This window comes from Miniopterus natalensis, chromosome 2 (assembly GCF_054644295.1).
Source record: "Miniopterus natalensis isolate mMinNat1 chromosome 2, mMinNat1.hap1, whole genome shotgun sequence".
In the NCBI taxonomy this organism is placed as follows: Eukaryota; Metazoa; Chordata; class Mammalia; order Chiroptera; family Miniopteridae; genus Miniopterus; species Miniopterus natalensis.
In genome coordinates this window covers 98,375,463-98,396,714 of record NC_142082.1, presented here as the reverse complement: position 1 = coordinate 98,396,714, position 21,252 = coordinate 98,375,463, and the positions used below count along the sequence as shown (strand labels likewise).

At 39.2% G+C, this 21,252-nt stretch overlaps 1 protein-coding gene across 2 annotated transcripts in view; it reads left to right on the top strand.

Annotated features, from left to right (window-relative positions):
- The window catches only part of B3GLCT (beta 3-glucosyltransferase), a 103,392-nt gene extending 82,530 nt beyond the window's left edge, over positions 1–20,862 (top strand). Inside the window, exons 13-15 of one of the 2 annotated variants that reach the window (XM_087814427.1) lie at positions 3,176–3,295; positions 10,339–10,483; positions 18,829–20,862. In XM_087814427.1, coding sequence (XP_087670553.1) covers positions 3,176–3,295; positions 10,339–10,483; positions 18,829–18,996 — 433 coding nt within the window. In that variant the 3' untranslated portion in view covers positions 18,997–20,862. The remainder of the gene's footprint in view (positions 1–3,175; positions 3,296–10,338; positions 10,484–18,828) is intronic. The other variant, XM_087814428.1, reaches the window with a different exon arrangement.
- Positions 20,863–21,252: the final 390 nt, after the last annotated feature.

Here is a 21,252-nt window from a genome sequence, read left to right as displayed (position 1 = left end):
TCAAGAAGAAAAAATAAAAGGCATTAAGTCTGTCATTATATGTAGATGATGTGATATTGTACATAGAAAACGCTAAAGACTCCACAAAAAAACTACTAGATCTAATAAACGAATTTGGCAAAGTAGCAGGATACAAAATATTCAGAAATTATTGGTATTTTTATACACTAATAATAAACTATAAGAAAAATAAACTAAGAAAACAATCACATTTACTATTGAAAAAAAGAAAGAAAAAAAAAACAACAGGTACCTAAGAATAAACTTAACCAAAGAGGTAAAAGATCTATACTCAGAAAACTAAAGGACACAGAAGAAAGAAATAGAGGAAGACACTAACAAGTACAAGCATATATCATGTTCATGGAATGGAAGAATTAACATCATTAAAATGTCTATACTACCCAAAGCAATTTATAGATTCAACACAATTACTCTTAAAATACCAATGTCATATTTCACAGATCAAGAACAAATATTCCAAAAATTTATTTGGAACCAAAAAAGACCCCAGATAGCTGCAGCAATCTTGAGAAAGAACAAAGTTGGAGATATCATAATACCTGATATCAAACTATGCTACAAGACCATTGTAATCAAAACAGCCTGGCACTGGCACAAGAACAGGCATATAGTTCAGTGGAACAGAACAGAGGGCCCAGAAGTCAACCCATGCTTCTATGGTCAATATTTGACAAAGAAGGAAAGAGCATACAATTGTGTTGGGAAAATTGGACAGATAAATGAAAAAAAATTAAACTAGAGCACAAACTTACACCATATACAAGAATAGACTCAAAATGGATAAAAGACTTAAATATAAGTCACAAAACCATAAAAATCATAGAAGAAAATGTAGGCAGTAAAATCACAGACATCCTTTGGAGCAACATTTTTGCCAATACATCTAGAGCAAGGGAAACAAAGGAAAAAACAAATGGGACTACATTAAGTTAGAAAGCTTTTGTACAGCAAATGAAAACAATACAAAAAGGGAACCCACTGTATAGGAGAACATATTTTCCAGTGATATACTTGATAAGGGGGTTAATTTCCAAAATATATAAAGAACTTATACAACTCAACACCAGGAAGACAACCCAATTAAAAAATGGGCAAAGGACCTGAAGACACTAATACAAAGAGGACATACAGATGCCCAATGGACATATGAAAAAATGCTAAAAAGCACTAGTCATCAGAGAAATGCAAATAAAACTACAGTGAGATATCACCTCACACCTATCAGAATATCTTCTGTCAATAAGCCAACAAACAACAAGTGTTGGCAAGGATGTGGAGAAAAGGGAATCTTATTGCACTGTTGGAGGCAATGCAGTACTGTGGAAAACAGTGCGGAGTTTCCTTAAAAAATTAAAAATGGAACTACCTTTTGACCCAGTTATTCCACTTCTGGGAATATATCCTAAGAATTCCGAAACACCAGTAAGAAAGAATATATGCATCTCTATGTTCATAACAGCGCTATTTATAGTAGCTAAGATGTTGACAGCTCAAGCGCCCAGCAGTAGTTGAGTGGATAAGGAAGCTGTGGGACATTTATGCCGTGGAATACTACTCAGCTGTGAATAAGAAGGAAATCTTACCTTTTGAAACAGCATGGGTGGACTTGGAGAGTATTATGCTAAGTGAAGTAAGCCAGTCAGAGAAAGACAAACATCACATGCTTTCATTTATATGTGGAATCTAATGAGCAAAATAAACTAACAAAATAGAACCAGAGGCATCGAACATTGGAACAGATTGAGGAATGTCAGAGGGGAGGGGTATGGGAGGGATTGGATAAGAGAAGGTGAAGAGATTAGCCAAGGAAGATACATGCATAGCTCATGGTCACGGACAACAGTGTGGTGAGGTCCAGGGGAGATGGGGGTGGGGGCTGGAAGGAGTTGGGCAAAGAGGGGGGAATAATGGGGGACATCTATAATAATGTCAACAATAAACATAAATTTAAAAAATAAAAAATATGAATTATTGAATTAAAAAAGAAAGAAAAAATGTAATCCAAAGTTAGTCAGCATGGAAAAGCTTTTTGTAAGGATCACTGATTAATGTGAGGGAACCTACATTGGGTGGTGTGAAAGCTCTAGTTTAGAAGAACCAGTGGAAGGATTTTATAAGGCATGTGTAAGTGGTACGAGTTCTTACCACATAGGAAAACTAGTTATTTTTAACAGCAACCTTTGTGTCACCTTAAAAAAGTTACTTCTAGATTTTATTTTCCTGTGAATCTTTTTTCATTCTCACAGCAGCTATAGTTGCAGACCTTTTTCCCACCAGCCTTGAACCTTCTCAATGCCCTTTGTAAGCTATCCTTGTTGACACATGAGGAAGAAGTATGGGGGCCAGAGGTATAAACAAATAGACACAAAAAGACCACAGACAAGGGTGCCGTACTCAAGGGAAACCTAAGCACAGCTATGCATCATAATTGGAGTGTTTCCTAGAAAGCTTGTTCACCCACAGTCCCTTCCTCACCTGCTAGCCACCCTGACATGGATCTCATTTGTTCCTGAAAAGTTCCTTTTTTGGCCATCAAGAATGAAAAAGCCCTTGCCGGGATGCTCAGTTGGTTAAAGTGTCATCTGAATAGACCAAGGTTGCAGATTCGATCCCCAGTCAGGGCACATACAAAAATTAGCCAATAAATGCATGAATAAGTGGAACAACAAATTGATGACGTTCTCCCTCTCCCCCTCTCTGCCTCTCTCTTTCTCCATTTTTCTCTATCTAAAATGAATTAAAAAACAAAGAATTTTTAAAAGTATATCAGGTACATCTGAGGAGATATGATAATTAGTTCACACACCCTCAGGAACAGGGCGGGTAGAAGTGAGTTATGTATAGTATGCGCTGTGTTACCCTTCTTCATTAACTGGCCACCCAAACTGGGCAGCCACGTGCTGCCAGGGGCTTATTAAAACTGGATGGGAAGGTCCATGTTTCTCAATTTCTCTCCTGTTTTCGATAATGTATAGTGCTCATCAGTTCTTTTTTTTGTTATTAAAAAAATGATTTCTTCTGTAAATCACTCGAATTTCATCTCTGAATAATTTTAGACTCGTATTCTATAATGTAACCAGTGGGATGTAAGAACCATAAAAATATTTACTAAACTAAATAGTCATTGCTTATGTTCCCTTTGGAATCCTAGCATCTCCAGGCTCCAGCACTTGCTTAGCTGCTACGAGTCCAACGAACCAGTGTTCCTGGGGGAGCGCTATGGCTACGGCCTGGGCACTGGCGGCTATAGCTACATCACAGGAGGAGGAGGGTAACTATGAACATGGCTTTCTGCAAATTCTCTCCACATTGCTCTTCTTTTTCTGGATGCAGAGCTGGGTCTGTGGTGGTGGGTATCTGTACTGATATGTAAGTGCTCTGTAAATGGTAGCTGGAAGTGAACATCCAACTTGTTAACCACAGTAAAGAATATTTTACCCCTTGAAGAGACAATATAAAAATGTATTCAAGGTACTTGGTAGAAATGTCCCTGTAGTAATGCTTGCTTCTGGGTAGCCAGTTAGTTTTGATTGTCTGTTTAAATGGAAAAAAAATTAGATATAGATTTTATTTTCAGAAAAAAAGTCATCAGATTTTTAAATGATCTAGTGCTTACAAATCACATTTGGGAAAAGAGTAGTATAGAAGTTTAGACTCAAGCACTTAAGTGATGTTTGTGTAGGATTTATAGATTTCAAATGTTGTGGGGGTTTTTTCCTAAGATTTTTTATTGACTTTTAGAGAAAGAGGAAGAGATGGGGAGAGGGAGAAAACATCAATGTGATAGCAATACATCGATCAGCTGCCTCATGCCCACATGCCCCCTTTGGGCCTTGAGCCTGCAGCCTAGGCTTGTGCTCTGACCAGGAGCTGAACTGTCAACCCCCTGGTGCACAGGACGACACCCAACCAACTGGGCCACACTGGCCAGGGCCAAATGCTTTTAAATGAAGCATCTGCCAAATCTCTTATTGGGAAAGACTTTAATTTGATTTATATGGGTAATTTAATTTGATTTATATGGGTAAATCAATTAAGCAGGTAGTCTTTTCTGTTATTTCTGTAGCCTTTTGCTACTGGGGTATTTAGGGAGACTCTTAACTTAGTTATCAACTATAATAATTTAAACCCATCCAACAGGAGTTTGTTGAAGGACCACTATGTGGTGGGAAAAATTCTAGACACAGGAATTCTTCACTTGCCAGCTACCCTGAAGTGCAGGGACTTTATATTTTCACTTTGCAGTCCCCAAGATGAGAAAAGTTCCTAATGCAGGGTCTCAAGAATCATATCCAGGTGTTCCACTTTGGCCTAGCTGATTCAGTTGTGTATGTAGCATGGTCATGGGGGTGGCTCTTTCGCAGTGATAACCACGCCTGGGCAGGAGGACTGATTTTGTTCAGCAGTGGCATGCATCTACGTGAGGTCATGAGAATAGGAGATGGGGGTCCACACAGGCCTTTGAAAAGACAATATAAGGTAAGGCCAAGGAATTCTCACCTCTTCATTAAAAAAAAAAAAAAATGTTTAAGCTCTTTGCAGCCTTATGGTAATGCATTTAGTTTTCTGGGTGAAGTGTTGGGCCACTTAAGGATCAAGGTACCTGTTAAGCAAGAACTTTCCACTTCTGAAAGATGTTTGTATATGGGTTTATATATTTGGGGTTTATATATATATATAGTAGCACAAAGGTGTTAATACACTTTTAACCTAGAAGTGACTTTTTGTGTGTGAGTTGTGAATTCTGTAAGCAGACTCTTGTCTTCCTTGCCTATTGGATTTGGCTGTTATTCTGAGACTGGTACTAGAGGCCTTTTGAAACTGGGTTTTGCTTTAACTACCTGCATTTCCTTTCACTGCTCGTTAATTGGTCATTCAGTCAAAAAGCCAGTGTGTGACAGGCACTGGGCTGGCCCTGGGGATGCCAGCTCCCAGGCCACTGCTGGATTGGCCTGGACAGGTACTGCTAAACCATCGAGGTGACACCTTTAGCCTCCTACATGTTGAACTTTTACCTTGCTACTATCTTTTCTGACACCTCCAGTTTTCCCATCTTAAAACCTCTTCCTATCACCACAGCATCTCTCTTCTCCCCTTGAAAACATCTTAAGAATTCACGACTCTCACTCCTCCACTTCCTGGGTCCCACTACCACCTGACCTGCATCTGACTTGGGGCAAAGTCTCTGGCCTTCTACCTAAAGTACATTATCTGTGATCCATATGGCCAAATCAAATGGATCCATTCCAGGCTTTATTTTCTTTAACCTCTGAGTAGCCTTTGATGAAGTTGACTGTTTCTCTTACCTTCCTGTTGTATATTTCTGTCTTTCTGCTCATTCCTTCTCCGTTCCTTTTATCCCCTAAATGTCCATGTTCCAGTCATCTTTTCTAGCCTCTCTTCTTCTCACTCTCTCATTGATCTCACCCACCCCCATGTCTGTGTGCTGAGAGCACCCCAATTTCTATCCCCAGCCTGGAACTTTCTTGACCTCCTGATTCAGATGTCCACTTACCAAAGGACATCTCCACTGGGATGACTCATGGGCACATTAAACTCAACACCTCCCATACTGACCTCCTTGTTTCTGACTTGTTCCCCTATTTTTGTGTCCTTCCAGTGGTCCTTCCCTTCCAGGAAAGACAGACATCAGTGTATGCCAGTTCCTACCCCAGAAATCTGTGAGTCAGCTCTTACCCTTCCTCTTCTTCATTCCCCTCCACTCTGCAGTTGACTGGGTTGCTAAGTCATGTGGATTTTATCTTCTAAATATCTCTCTTTTTGTACCTCCACGGTTCTAATCTAGGCTACCATGATCTCCTGTGTGGTGGGTTCCTGCCACACAGCCTCCTGGTCTCCCTACTTCTCCATGCTGTTGTCCACACTGTAGTCAGAGAGACCTTTCTCAAAACATATCTGATCTTCGCCTTCTGCTCAGAGGCCTTCACTAGCTTTCCATTGCTTTGATTTTTCCCCAAGAATGTGAACCCTTTTTTACTTTTGGCCTTTAAGACTAGGAGATAATCATTCAGATTTCAACAAGATAAGGCCTCATTTTAATCACCTTAAGTTTGCCTAATCCACAGCCTCCCAGGTTTCCTGAGGACATTGGGGCCAGAACCTCTGGCAAGTCTTTTCTTCCACCTTCCTGCCCCTACGCCCATTGCCCCGAAAGCTGCCGCGGCTTGATTTCCACTTTTGAAGTATGCGTGTCTTTAGGAATTAATTCATCTGGGTTTCATTCATATCATCCATCTCTTCAAAAATTCCTTATGTTATGGTGATTTTGTTCTTTGCACTACCACGAGAGTGAAAGTCTTTTGCTTGCTTTTATAACCTCCCAGTGCCTCCATACTCCACATCAGGGCCACCAGGCCTCTCATGAGCTTGGCAGATGCCTCATTCATCCATACTCTCCAACTTCAAGAATTCATGCTGAATTTATCTCAGTTCCTCAGGGGCCTGGCTTCTCCCTTTCCCCCCAAGACATGGCATCTGCTGTTCTCTGTATAGCATTGTTCTGCCCCTGTTCCCTGGCTAATCCTTTTCATTCTTTGTTGTTGCTGTTAATCCTCACCCAAGAGTATTTTTTCCATTGATTTTTATAGAAAGGGAGGGAAAGAGGGGGAGAGAGAGAGAGATGTGAGAGAGACTCATTGATCGGCTGCCTCCCGCGCACGCCTCGAGCGGGGCTGAGGATCAAACCTGCAGCCCAGGTAGGTGCCCCTGCCGGGAGTACAACCTGCGACCCTTCGGTTTACAGGCCGGTGTTCTGATGACTGAGTTACACTGGCCAGGGCTCCTTTTCATTCTTTTGGACTTGATATTGTCATTTATTTATTCCTGGAAGCCTTCAGCCTGGTCTAACCTCTCAAATCTGTGTTGATGCCTTTCTGATGTACTTTCGTGGCATATTATGCAAACCATTATCATTTAATTGCCTATTTACTTTTCTGTTTTCCACCTAAATTATGAATTCTTTGAAGGTAGTGCCTGTGTCTTGTTTCCTAGCATAGGACTCAATTTTTTTACAATGTACAGTGAATAAGGAATGGAGTAAACAGATGCAAATCACTGGGCTTTGATCTTTACAGAATTAACATCGGCCAGTGTACTAGTCTGTTGTTAATAGCACTTTTACAAAGATGCAGAAATATTCTTTGTGAGATTTTCTCATGTCAACCTTTGATAAAATTGGCAGACTCAGTGTTGAATAGTTTTTCTAGTATTACTTAGACTTTCTGATGGTCTTGTTAAAAAACCAACATGTTTCTTTAAACAGCAAGTCAGGATCAATTAATGGCTCATAAAACCAAAGGTCATAACCATCACTTTAAAATAATGAAATATAGAATGGAGTAGAATAAACTAGGAATATTATAGTATGTCACATGTAGTTAAAGGCTAGTATTGTTTTGTGAGATTTTTATTTCCTTTTTATACATACCCACAAATTGTTGCAATATCAAATATGTTTCTTGTTTTCTCTTAGTGGTTTATAGTCAAGTAAGTTTTTGAAAAGCACTGCCCGAAACCTTCTCCCTAAGCCCCACTGGTCAGAGCTGAGTCGGTATAGGTTTTTTGTGATTTACGTATAGGTTTTCTATATTGTTTGGGAAATGAGACCAGTGCACTGCACACTATTTGAATCCAGGTGTTGGGTTTCTGCTTTTTTGCTTACTCCTTAAAGTTTGGGTATTTGGGAACAATTGGTTCAGTAACTTCTATTTTGAAAATACTTATTTATACATGTTGGGGGGGGAGCTGTGATCAGGATGGCATGATTTTTTTTGGCAACTTCCTTGAGAAGAGGCCGAGGGCAGTGTTTCCCAGAGAGGCCATGACTTTTCATCTGCTGGAAGATGGTGGGGGTGGAGGTCATGTTTCTGAGGTGCTTTATCTTCTTTTTTCCTTTTTATTGAATTTATTGAGATGACACTGGTTAACAAAGTTATACAAGTTTCAGGTGCACAATTCTACAGCACATCATCTGTACACTGTATTGTGTGTTCACCACCCCAAGTCAAGACTCTGGTCATTACATTAATTCCCCCTTACCCTCCTCCACTTCCCCAACCCAAGGTGCTGTATCTTCTGCGTGTGTTCTTGACTTGCTGTGGCAAGTCCCTGCCTCCTATTTCAGTTTTTCTTATTTTTAAAATTAGTATATTATCTATTAAAGGAAATCACATTAATAGTCTTATTGCCTTTCAACATTTTTTCAATATTTAAAAGTTGACAGACAGCAAACACACCATGGATGATGCAATTTTCCATTTTGGAGGCACCTTTGTTTTGAAATAACCCATCAGCACACTAATAAACAGGTGTTATTAAAGGCCCTGTGTATACAGTTTATGTGAATAATGGATGTAGGACTGCTCTGTGTGAGTAGGCACAAAAACACTAATAAATATTTCACGCTCACATTTTGTCTTCCTGTAAAGTTAATTTTCTAGAGAGTGGGCCCAAATAAAAGGCTTTTCTCTTCTTTATTGTTCTACTAGATGTTGGCAAAAGGAAAAAATGAAGCATTTTTGTTTAAGTTGGCTTGACAGTGAGCAAGATCACAACTCTGATTGGAATACAAGTGTACTTAGGAAATCTTCCTTGATGTGGCATCAGATAGGTGGCGTTTAAGGGGACTGTCTGCTTATAGTGCACGTGTGTCCCCTCACATAGGCCCTTTTCGTGGGGTCAGTGAGATGAGCTGGAGTTTGACAGCCATGCACATGTGAGGTCCAGGGTCACAAGTGGACACTAGATTTTCTTTGAGAAAGACAATTTATGATGAGTTTTTAACTTGCAGTTTTCCTTTTGGTATAGTTCTTCTCGTATAGCCACATTTTCTTGTATAATCTTAAACAAATAGCTTTTTTTCCCTCCTGTCTGGTCATATTTCATTGTGCCTTCTGACATCCTTGCAAGGGCTGGGAGAGTGTCTCCGTTTTGTGTTTCCAGCGCTTGTTCACTCACATTAGTTAAACTGCTCTGAGCTGAGCCCAGCTGAGCATGGAATCAACATTTTTGCATCAGTGATTATGTCCAAGCTTTTCCCTTCCTACTAGACTGAGCCGTTGTACTCTTCCTCCCTCAAGATCTTTGCAAAGGAGCTTTGTTCTTACTTGTTTGATGCATCAAACTTTTATTGAGTGCTTACTGTGTGCGAGGCCCAATATTCAGCTGTGGGAATATATGGATAAATTTTAGACAGTTTTGCTTTCAAGAGTGTCATTGCTTGTTGGGAATGAAGTTGCGAACCATATCCGTCCCTTTAGCCCTATCACTGTTGTGTTATTCATGACAGGAGATGATCCATTACCACTCTAGGAGCAGAATGGAAACCAGAAACCAATCTGTATGTTAAACGGGGGAGAATTTATTTCAGGAACTTGGTACAAAGTGTTGGAAAAGGGCTCAGTGGCTTTACCTAGAGGTTGGTAACTGTAGAAAGCTGTTATTGCTCCTACGGCTGGAGGAGCAAAGCAGGTGCTGTTTTGTGGAGCCCATCTGTGTGCACTGCTGTAGCTGCTGCTGTCTGTCACAGTGCTGCCTGTGAGCCAGACTCAGGACTGGCTCCTCACTACTGCTGTGGGCCTGCCACCAAGGTTCTGCTGGAGCCTATGGCTGCCCACTGTCCCCTGCCCCTGCCCCCAGAGACCACCTGAGCCAGAGGCAGATGGCCTCCCCCAGGGTTGTACCCTTGTTGTAAGAAGGAAGCCAGAATGGGCTGGTGAGGGAGTCTGGAAAGGCAGGAGTGGATGTGAGTTTCACCAGAAAGTACCCAACACATCAGATCAAGTACCTTCAGAGCACTGTTTTAGGCAAATCAATAATCTCTCTTCCTCCCTCTCTTTTCTTTTCTCACTTTCTCAAAATCATGTTGTGGAAGCTTCTGTAGACTTAGATTTGATCTGATTGTCAGTTATCACCTGTATTTTTTCTGGGGTACCTAGTTTTTCTGGGCCCATCTACCTGCTGGGAGTATGGGTAGATTTTGTTATTGATCTCACTGAGATTTTTGGAACTAAAGAACAATTCCAGTCCCCAGTGGCATATAGGAAAAGAACATGGCATAATATTAGCAAGAAATAGATAAAGAAATAAAACTACCTACTAGATAGATAAGTGATTTCCCTTTCATAGAAAGCACAAAAACATTTTCCCCAGAATTTATATTAAATATACAACACTGCTGATGTCAGTGTCTTTTCTCTTTGTCAGAAGTGTGGCCTCAGAATGACATTTCTTTACTCGGATTAATGGTTTCAAGGATTGGCTCTAACCCCTTTGTCTACTCTGACTTCCCGCTAGAATGGTCTTCAGCAGAGAAGCCATCCGGAGACTTCTCGCCAGTAAGTGTCGTTGCTACAGCAATGATGCTCCCGATGACATGGTCCTGGGGATGTGCTTCAGCGGCCTGGGAATCCCTGTGACACACAGCCCTCTCTTCCATCAGGTGAGGAAATGGATTTTATTTCTACCTCAGAGGGAGAAAGGAGGATTTCTTCTCACTAAAGGATTCTCCTTCTTTCCCTTCACATATTCTTCGGGAAACAGTCTTAAGAAGGGCATGGACAGGCTCTGCAGGCATTCAGACTGACCACTTTGTCCACAGGGTTGATACCACGGACAGCATGAAATGGAAGGCAGAAACCTAGAAAATGAAATGGAGTTTGACCAGTACCCCTTGCCTTTAGCACTGTGGAAAAGCTATTCTCTCCCCTCCCCCCTTTTTTTGAGTTAAAAAATTGATGGCATTTAAGAATTATTAGAAATATATAGGACTGATGTAGTATTGTCCTGCATGCCACCAAATGTCTCGTTCTATACTGCCCTCCATTTTTGTACTGTCCATTGGTTGCCTTTTTATTGGGCTTTCCCCCCTTTGGTTGCTATTAAACTGAGTGGCTAAACTTTAAAAATCTCAATAAGTATATATTCTGGGGGTCATAGAAAAGAAGAGACAAGATGATGTTTACCAAGGATGATTGGTGCTAGTAGCTTCACCATACTGCAGTTTAGGGCTGGAAAAGGGAATTCTTCTGCCTTATTTTTAGTAGTTTTTTAAGAATCAGGTCAGTGGATGTCCTGGAATTGTAAGAATAATAGCAGATATACTTGCTCTAAAAATAAGCAAAGCCCACAGCCATTTAGTGCTCTTCTTGAAGAAATGCAAAGCTTTTTGAAATTTGAAATGTAGGAATGCGTGTATCTTAAGTGCCCTCCCTTAGAGTGAAAATTTAATGTTTCTGCTTTATTTAGTAACCAGCAGCAAATGCTATCATAGCAGTCTAGAAAATTGAGCATGACAGAAATAGCACTATAGAAAGTAACATGAACAAGGCAGAGAAGGTGTTTGCATCATCAAAAAGGCAGAATCCATTTCTGCATTTTTGCAAACCACAAAAAAGGATAAAGATAGACCTTTAATAATAAGAAATGTATTGAGAAACCTCCTTCCTGGTACCAGTCAGAAGGTATTTAGCCATCTTTTAAAACCTTGAGCGGTCTTACCCACTTTAAGTCTGTGTGTGGTGTTATGATGACTTAGAAAAGCAAGTTATTCTCTCTGGCTCTCTCTCGCTCGATCTCAGGTTTCTCTCATAGAAAAAGGAAGGGTGTTTAAAACTGTTGGGGTGTAAGGGAAATAACTTATTGTTAATATGATGTCTTGGATGTTTATCACAGTTTTTCACTTACAGAAAGAATACATGAGTAAATAAAATGATAAGGAGAAAAGAAAGAAGGAAAATTATCCTGAAGTGAAAGTCCTTTGAAGATAATTTAAAAAAAAAAATTTGTTGTTCCCTGCATTTTAAAACTCTTTATTTCTGTAGTTCACATAATAAATTCTAAGCCTTTCCAAAATTGTAAAATGTATTTAAACCCTGACCTCACAACAGGTACTGCGATGCCTTTCTTAAGCCCTTTTTAGAGAGTTTGCTGTGATTTGGATATTACTTTCCATTTGTGAGGTGTGCACACTGATCCAAATACTATATTTATTCATATTGAGAAAGAGATAGGAGGCAAAGAGAGAAAATCTAGGATTCCTGATGACTTAGAGGTACTGTGGGCACTTGGAAGCAGTCCCAGATGCAAAGTTGCCTGGGCCACTTCCCTTCTCTTTTTAGTCAGGGCAGGTTATGGTGAAATTATAGGTTTAGAAAGGAGCTTCGAGGACCGTCTATCCTAGTATATATCCCTTTGTTAAAAATAAAGTTTTTAGAGCATGTGGTTTTCTGTTCTTTTATATGCTACTAATGGGTATGGCAGCATACAATGGCCAGTGAACCATGTGCACAAAATTGTCCGAATAAACATTTCCAGACTCTGAAAATCAACCAAAAGCATTGAGAAGCATTTACTGCTGAAAAACTGCTACAGTTTTGGGTAAGAACAATAGTATCTGAGGCCTCCTGAGCTCTTTCTGCCTGAAGTCCCCCCAGTTTTACCAGTATGGGCCTGAATGGAGAGCACTCCAGCTTTGCTGTCAGAGTGGGTAGACTTGATTTGGGGAGGGAGAGATGAAACTAAAATTGTTAACTAAAATTGTCAAATTTGATAGGAAACAAAAAAGAAAAACCTGCACCTTTACTGGTCCAAAGTTGCAATCTCAGATACAGTGAAGGGTGTATTAGCCAAAAATGTAATTCCTAATACCCTGGAAATAAGAGAGCAAGAGTATGGCTAGGAAAACTCGCCACAGTTCTTGGCCTGCTAGGAAACTGTGCACACTCATGGGACCGTGGATGAGCCTAGCAGAAAGTAAAAGCCAAAACATATTTGAAAACCCACTGAAGCTTTAAATGTGCTTTCCCACACACTGATAGAAGCCCTTTGGGCTCGAGATGTTTGAGTGCAACCTCTGCCTGTATCATAAGTTGACTACTAAAATATTCAGGTATAGGGATAACTTATAGCAAGCCACACAAAAAAATTAAAATTAACTTGAGTGGAGATACCAGCAGCCACACACTGCAGGAAGAAAGATTCCACAATGTAGGTCCAGACGTTACTTAAAAAAAAGTAGTAAAGGTAAACAGATTCGTGAGTTGCTCTAACACCTTATCTAAAATAACCAGTTTCCAACAAATTATCGTGAGACAAGCAAAGAGACATACTTAGGGGGAAATGTAGTCAATAGAAACTGACTTTGAGTGGGACCAGATGCTGGAATTGATAGACAAAGACTTAAAAGAAGTTAATAATACTATAGGCACAGAATTAAAGCAAGCAACGTACATAGAATTAAAGGAAAATATGACAATGACTCAACAAATAGGAAATCTTAATAGAAAAATAGAAACTATGATAAAGAACCAAGTGAAAATTCTAGAATTGTAACACCTAATAACTGAAATGAGACATTATCTAGATGGACTTAACAGTAGGTTTGAGGTGGCAGAAGAAACAATCAGTGAATCTGAAGACAAACCAATAGAAGTTACCTAATCTATAGAACAGAGAGAAAAAAGACTGAGGAAAAAATGAACAGAGCCTCCTCAGAGACATGGGTGAACCATAAAGTATACCAACAAACACTTAATGAGAGTACTGAAAAAAGAGAGGAGAATTGAAAAAGACCTTGTTTTTTGAAGAAAAGAAAGTTGAAACTTCCCAAATGTGATGAAAACATTAATCTATAGACCCAAAGAACTCAACAAAGCTCACGTAGGATAATCATAAAACGAATCACACATAGACATATTATAGTCAAACTGTTGAAAGACAGTGAAGAAGTGAAAATCTTAAAACCATCAAAAAGCCTAATGAAAAGGAAAACAAAAAAATAAGATTATTGGCTGATTTTTTCATTCGAAATAATGAAAGCCTGAAGGCAGAAAGGAAAAAACTAATCACCCAGTGATTCTATATCCAGTAGAACTTTCCTTCCACAATGGAAGTGGAGTAAAGACATTCCCAGATAAACAAAAAGTGAGAGAATCCTTTGTTAGTAGACATTCCCTGCAAGAAAAACTAAAGGAAATCCTTTGGGCTGAAAGGATCTGACACTATATGGTAATTGGAATATATCAGAAGGAATGAAGAAAACTGGAAGAGGTGAAGATGAAGGAAAATATAAAAGAGTGTGCATTTGTTTGTATGTATATATACATATGTGTATATATGTGCATATAAATATAATTAAGAGAAGAAAAATATGTATATGTGTAAATACCCATATTTTATAGATTGGAAAACTAGATATTGCTATGATAGAAATTTTCACTGTTGATTTTTAAAAATTTATCTTAAATAAATGTTATTTATTTATTTATTTAAAATTAACTTTATTAGTTACATTCTAAATGTAACTAATGCATGAAATGTTCTGGGTCAGAGAGATTTTTAAATGAAATTCCTCACAGTAAATAATAAGCACACCTTGAACCCCTCACCCATTGCCCTTCTGACCTGTTTTTTCCCTCTAGGGCAATATGATGAGAGCCAGGTCAGTTGTCCTATACAAGTAGGCAGATACCCATAGGCAAGGTGCAAGGAAAAATTGTTTTCTCTGCTTATAAAAGTAAAGAGGGCTGCTTTCACTTTTCCCTTTAAGTATGCAGAGAAAATCTCTCCAGGGACCTCATTCCTTCTTGAAATGTAAATCTATCCCTAGGTGTTAGTGTTCAGGTCTTCCTGGCACCTTGGGGTTTGACCTAGGGACTAGAGCAAGGATGTAGTAAACATTCACCTTCTCTAAAAGATAAGGCAAGTTTTACTGCCATTTTGGATCAGAGCAATTAATTAGACAGATCTGATTCTCCTGGGATATGAGATGTTTTTAGTGGGCTAAAGCTTTTTTTTTTTTTTTTTTTTTTTTTTAAACATGAAAACAAGTTCAGGGAAATTTTCTTTCCCCACACTCCCCCAGTTGATCTAAAGATTCAGTGAAATCCATATGAAAATCATAACAGGCTACTTTATAAAAATTGACAATCTGATTCTAAAGTGTATAAGGAAACACAAAACAGTTTTTAAAAAGGAGATCAAAATTCAAGTATTTACACTTGCAGGTTTTCAAAACTTACTATAAAGCTGCAATAATCAAGACAATATGAAATTAGTATAAAATAAAAAAATAGAACAGGATAGAGATTCTAGAAATAAACCCTCCCATTTATGGTAAGGATGCCAAAGCAACCAGTAAGGAGTGGAACATATGGTGCCAGAACAAGCTCTATATCCACATCGAACTTTACCCCACACCATATACAAAAATTAACTCAAAGTGGATCATAGTACAAAATATCAGAGCTAAAGCTTTACATGTCTGGAAGAAAACATAGGGATAATTCTTTGTGATCTTTGTTTAGGCAAAGATTTCTTATGGCATCAAAAGCATGACCCATAAAAAGAAAAATTCACAAATTAAACTTCATAAATTTTTTTTTAACTTTGCTCTTCAAAAGGTATCATTAAGAAAATAAAATAAAAATCCAAGTCATACACTGGGAGAAATACTTGGCAATTCATATATCCGATAATGGACCTATGTCCAGAATATGTAACAGTCTTTTACAACTCAAATCAGAAAACAATCCATGCAGTATAAAATGGGCAAAAGATTTGAATAGACATTTCACTAAGAAGATACATGAATGGCTAACAAGCACATGAAAAGATGCTCAACATTATCAGTCTTTAGAGAAATGCAAACTAAAGTCTGTATGAGGCACCACCATCCGTCTACTAGAATGGCTAAGCAGAAAGACAGACCATACCAAGTGTTAATGAGAATATGGAAAACTGGATCTCTCATCTATTGCTAGTGGCAACTTAAAAGACAGTCACTTTGGAAACATTCTGACAATATTTTCAAAGTTAAACATACACATGGTAGGCAACTTATGACATGGCTCTCAATGATCCCCTTCTGCTGCTATTCCCGCCCTTGTATAATTCCCTCCTCTTGAGCTGGGTCAGTAGAGTATGGCGAAGGTGATGGGACGTGTCTTCTGTAATTAGGTCACAAAGGGTTGTGATTTCCATCTTCCTTGTGACTCTCCTTGTCGCCTTCTTGGCCTGCAGTTTGGTGAAGCAAGCTGCCCTGGGTGCAAGGAAGTGATGCCCTCAGTCCACTGGCCCACAAGGACCTGAATACTACCATGACTATCAAGTGAGCCTGGGAGGGGCTCTTTTCTCAATTGAGCCTCAGATGAGACCACAGAGCCTCAATCTCATGAGAGACTGTGAAGCTGAGCTCCCAGCTAGTTGTGTCCAGATTCCTGACCCTTAAAAGCTGTGTGATCAGAAATATGTGTTCTTTGTGTGGTATTGCCACACAATGCAGTATTGCTCAGCAGTAAGGGATGAACCACTGATACACGTAACTATGCTAAGTGAAGGAGGCCGGGCACAAACTAGTCATACTATATGATTCCACTGATAACGAAGTTTAGAAAAGGCAACACTATAGAGAAAAAGCAAATCAGAGGTTTCCTGGGTCTGCCAGCAGGGGCAGGGATTGACTGCAAACACTTGCCAGGAAATTAAAGTGTTCTAAAACTGGATTTGTGGTTGCCTAACTAGATATTTACCAAAAATTTTCAAACTGCCATTACTGTGTGATAATTGTGTGTATGTAAATTATACCTCAGTGCAGCTGTAACACATGTATGTATGCCTAAGGAAATACAATTTTAATCTCCATTTGTTATACTGTTTGGTGTACTATAATCTTTACAGAAAAAAGATTTTAATTTTGCCCAATTTATATCCTCGAGTAGTCTAAGCCCTTTGTCTTTTCCTGCACATCTGCTCTGAAGGCCTTCCTCACGCCTGCTGACCCTGCCCATTTGGGGTTTCCTTGTGGCATTTTGGGCACAGAGATGTGATTATTAGAGGGTATATAGACTTCTTGATGTTACAGATGCCTCTTGGATGCATTTCACTTTTCTAGTTTTGTCCCATTCTTTTCTGTGGCCTCATCAGACATGATTACACCTTCTAGTGCTTGTTAGGCCAGCTCTTCCCTGCATACAGAGCCCCTAAGAAGCAGTTATCACTTCCAGTCTACATTAACAGAGGGAAAGACAGGGGTGGCCTCAGACTTTAGAAGTTTGTGGATCCATAAAATGATTTTCTTTTATTAACTTGGAGAAACAAATAGAGTTGTCAGCTTTTTGATTTTGCAAGAAATAAGTAAATAAAGTGAAAGATATTATGGATTTCTTTTCTTCTTATTAGACATATTTGTATCTCCCAACTTTCATTTTTAAATGTGCGATTTCTTTCTTTGGAGCCACTGTGAGATTATCTGATAACTGAATTGGGAGTATGGTTCTCCTAGGGTTTCCTCCCTGCCAGCAAACTCTCAGAGGGCCTCGCTAATAATCATTGCACAATTCATGAATTCCCTCAGCTAATATTCAAAATGTTACCAATTCAATTAGACTTTACTCTGGTATGTTTTTGCTGTCTCACTGTCTTTTCCTTTTAAATTGCCTTTTAAAATGTTTAACTCAATGAGTGTTTAGAATTTTTAAAGGGCAATACAATGGCCAGTGTGAAGGTTCTCCCCCTACTTTGAACTCCTCCTCGCAGGTATTACTGTTTGAACATTCATCTGAGCAGGGTATGTGTGCTACCACCTCACAGCCTCCCAGAGAGGCCGGGGCCAAAGCACAGGTGATGTGCCAGGCCTGTGCACTGAGGACCAGCTCAGGTGTCCTGGTAGGACACTGGACTAGCAACTGGGCCCTTGCCCCCGTTCCAAAATTTGCTCGTCATACTACCCCAAGGAAGTCACAGCTTCTTTGAGCTCTGGTTTCCTCATCTATAAATTAAGGATGAGTCATGATAATCTGATTATCTTGCAAGGTTGTTTCAAGGACTAGATGAAATAAAAATTTAATGAAGGTATCCCATGAACCATTCACAAGAGTTTAAATAGTCATCAAAAATTTAAGCAGAATGTAATAAAATACTAGCCTTGAGAAGACTTGTTCTTAAAATGTGTAATTTTTAGTCTTACTAAAGTCAAGACTCTCAGTACTGTTAACCCACGGAGTTACTGTATAACACAGATGGGCTGTATAAATTTATAAACAAGATGAACATTGAGAGAAGGTGGATGCTTTGTTTAGAGCAAACAAAACAGGATCTGGTTCAGTTTCCTTCCAAACCCTGTAGGTTACTTGTTCAGTCTTGTCAATCTAGCCTGTATCTGATTCTACTTAAATTTCACTTCAGAAGTTTAGAGAATTTTGAAATTTTGATAATGCAAAAACTTTTTAGGCTCTTGTAAACCATTTTGGGTTACACAGAATGTCCATTCACACTTCTGGAGCCAGACGAGATATTTAGGTAGGAGGAGAGCAAGTCACTTAGCTCCACATTCCCTCCTCTGAAAGAGGCAGCATCCCTAATGACATGTCAGCAGGAGACAGGCAAAGGGAGCCCTGAGAATGCCCTGCCCCAGCCCACACAGCCGTGTATGGGTGGAGTTTCTTTAGACAGACCTGAGGCACATTTTTCTGCCTTTTTGCAGAAGTCACAGTAGTAACCAAAATGATTTACTATGGAAGTGGTTGAACAATCTCCCGGAGGCTTAACTGTGGAACATAGAAGCAAAAAGTGATGGATTTGGGGCATTTAAGTAACTGGAGACACAAAGGCTACAAGCATACAGTGAGAAGGAAAGTTTTAGTGGAACAGATTTTCCTTCTTGCTTTAGATTCCCATAACAAATATCAGATGTTGAAGAAACGCAATTGTTTCATACATTCACATGCTATTCTGGGACAAAAGAGTTCTCAGTGACTGAACGAGCCTAATTCTCTTTTCTTCCTGCAGGCCCGGCCTGTGGATTACCCCCAGGACTACCTTTCTCACCAGGTTCCCATATCCTTCCACAAACACTGGAACATTGACCCAGTGAAGGTTTATGTTACGTGGCTGGCACCCAGCAAGGAACACAAAGCCAGGCCAGAGACACAAAAAGGCTTTAAAGATGAGTTATAAAGCCTGGGGGCCTGGGAGCACAGTCTGGGCAGGAAACAGAAGCAGAGACTTTGTGCTGTGTGCTGTGAACATGCTACTCTCATGTGCCACGGAAGCTTCCTGACTCTCAGTGGAAATCCTGTTTGTGGTATTTTTTGAGGGGGGAGGAAAGGGAGTCCTAGGGGAAATAGGTGTTTTTTTTTTCTGGGAAAAATCACTTCTTTTGCATTCTGCATTGTTGTACCACACAGTGATTCCTGCACATTTTTCAAGCTGTGACACATCAGCTTTTTGACTGTCATGGGAAAATAAATGGCACCAGAAGTCTTCCTGTTCCTTCTCTTCATTATAATGAAGGTTTCGGTTGCGCATGAGACCGGAGAGATGTGACTCTGTGTGTGTGTGTGTGTGTGTGTGTGCGCGCGCGTGCACATGTGCGTGCATAGAGAGAGAACATCGATTGACATGGATATTGCAATGGTGTGAACTTTTTAACTGTATTGTTGATGGTGAAAGTTATTTTCTGGTCACCTGGTAGGAATAATGCCATACTAAGGATGATTCATGGAACATCATAAGAGTCTAACTATGAAATCCCCTGTAGTCTATAATCTTGTTATGTTTTATCTCTTTTTCTGTTTGTGCCTCATAAAAAGAGAAGTCTTCTGCAGGAACTTTTTATTTCTTTAGTGGTTCTTCTGTATTCTGTTTCTCCCTGAAGCCCTTTTTTACCTGCTCATAACAGGAAAGTGTGCTGGATGCCGCCAGGCAATTGGGTCCTCAATATTTAAAGACAAAGTTGTCATGTTTTATTCAGGTCAGTGAGCTCAATGGAAGTCTCAGGAGGTAAATTACATTAATTTATTCCTGATGTTTTGCTCTTATTTTTCTTTGAATGTTACTTAATGACTCTCTATTGACTCAGAATAGACCCCCCTTCTTTGGTACCATGAAACCATATTGGAAGGATAGCACGGTGATTTGGCAATTTTCCTGGGTTCTTAAAGAATGAAATTTGAACATAATACTGTGAAATAGCTCTAATTTTCAAATCATATCTTTAATATGTAGTAATTTAGCACATTTATTATTTGTAAAGAGAACTCTGTCATTTAATGTTTTAATTACATAATTCAGTTTTCTAAAGGTATTTGCAGAAAATTTGATTTTGATATGTCTTAAAATAATTTTGTTAAAGCAAAATATTTTTTTAAAATAAAAATTTTTATTTATTAATTTTGTTCATAATGCTTATATAGCCAAGCACAGATTTTAAAGCCTTACCATGTGTGTGGTTTTTAACAATATATTTTTCTTGTAGCTTAGATTTCACGCATTTCCAAAATGGTGCGATAGTACTTACCATTTTTCCAAATCAGCAAATACCAGTACTGGTGTGTTTTCAGTGTCATCTGGATGCATTGCATTTATGTTTTCTGAGAGTATATTTTGTGGTCTGTCCAAGGAATGGATCAGGGACAGATGATCTGCTGGGTAGAAGCACCCTAGGAATTTATAGGTATGGTCAGCTGTTGCTGATGACTTCAACATTGTTGTCACAGCTGGATTGTTGTCATTGCTGCCATCATCGTCACCCTTATGTCCTTTGTAATAATACCCCTAGAGGGCCTGGCTGCCTAGCCCAGTGGAGAACAGTCTTCAGTTCTTCCTGTACCTTCCTACCAATCATCGCGCTCAAAAAGCAGCACGTTCATTAGATAGGATCGGACCTGCCTCTGTACATGAAGACATATGTTGGCTTCCTGTTACGATTGGTGCCTCTGATACTGAAGAATCTCCTCTGGTACTTTCAGGTGTTTTGTGAATTATGTTTACTTTTTGGAACTATTGTAGGCCTAACCACAAATAAAGGGTCTTTGCCTAAAGTTCCGATTTCTCAAATGTATTCATTAGTCCAACCTAGAACGGGAGCACAGAGTGAATGGGGGAAAAGGGATTCGAGAACTCAGAGAAAAAAGTTGGCAGCTCATCAAACACAGTTTTCAAAGAGAATCATTAATAAACAGCTATCCTTTTATGAGGAAATAATCAGATATTGAAGATGTATTAATACAGTCTATAAAACCATAATCTATATTATCATATAATGAATTGGAGAGATGCTGTTTGGGAACTAATTGCCATGCAACTTATATCTTAGGAATTCAATTCTGAATCTGAACTTTCCAGGAAAGATACTGCCCTATTTTTTTTTCCTTTGCCTTTTTAATAGAAATTTACTTCCAAATGGATATGTGGAATAACTGGAACGTTTTA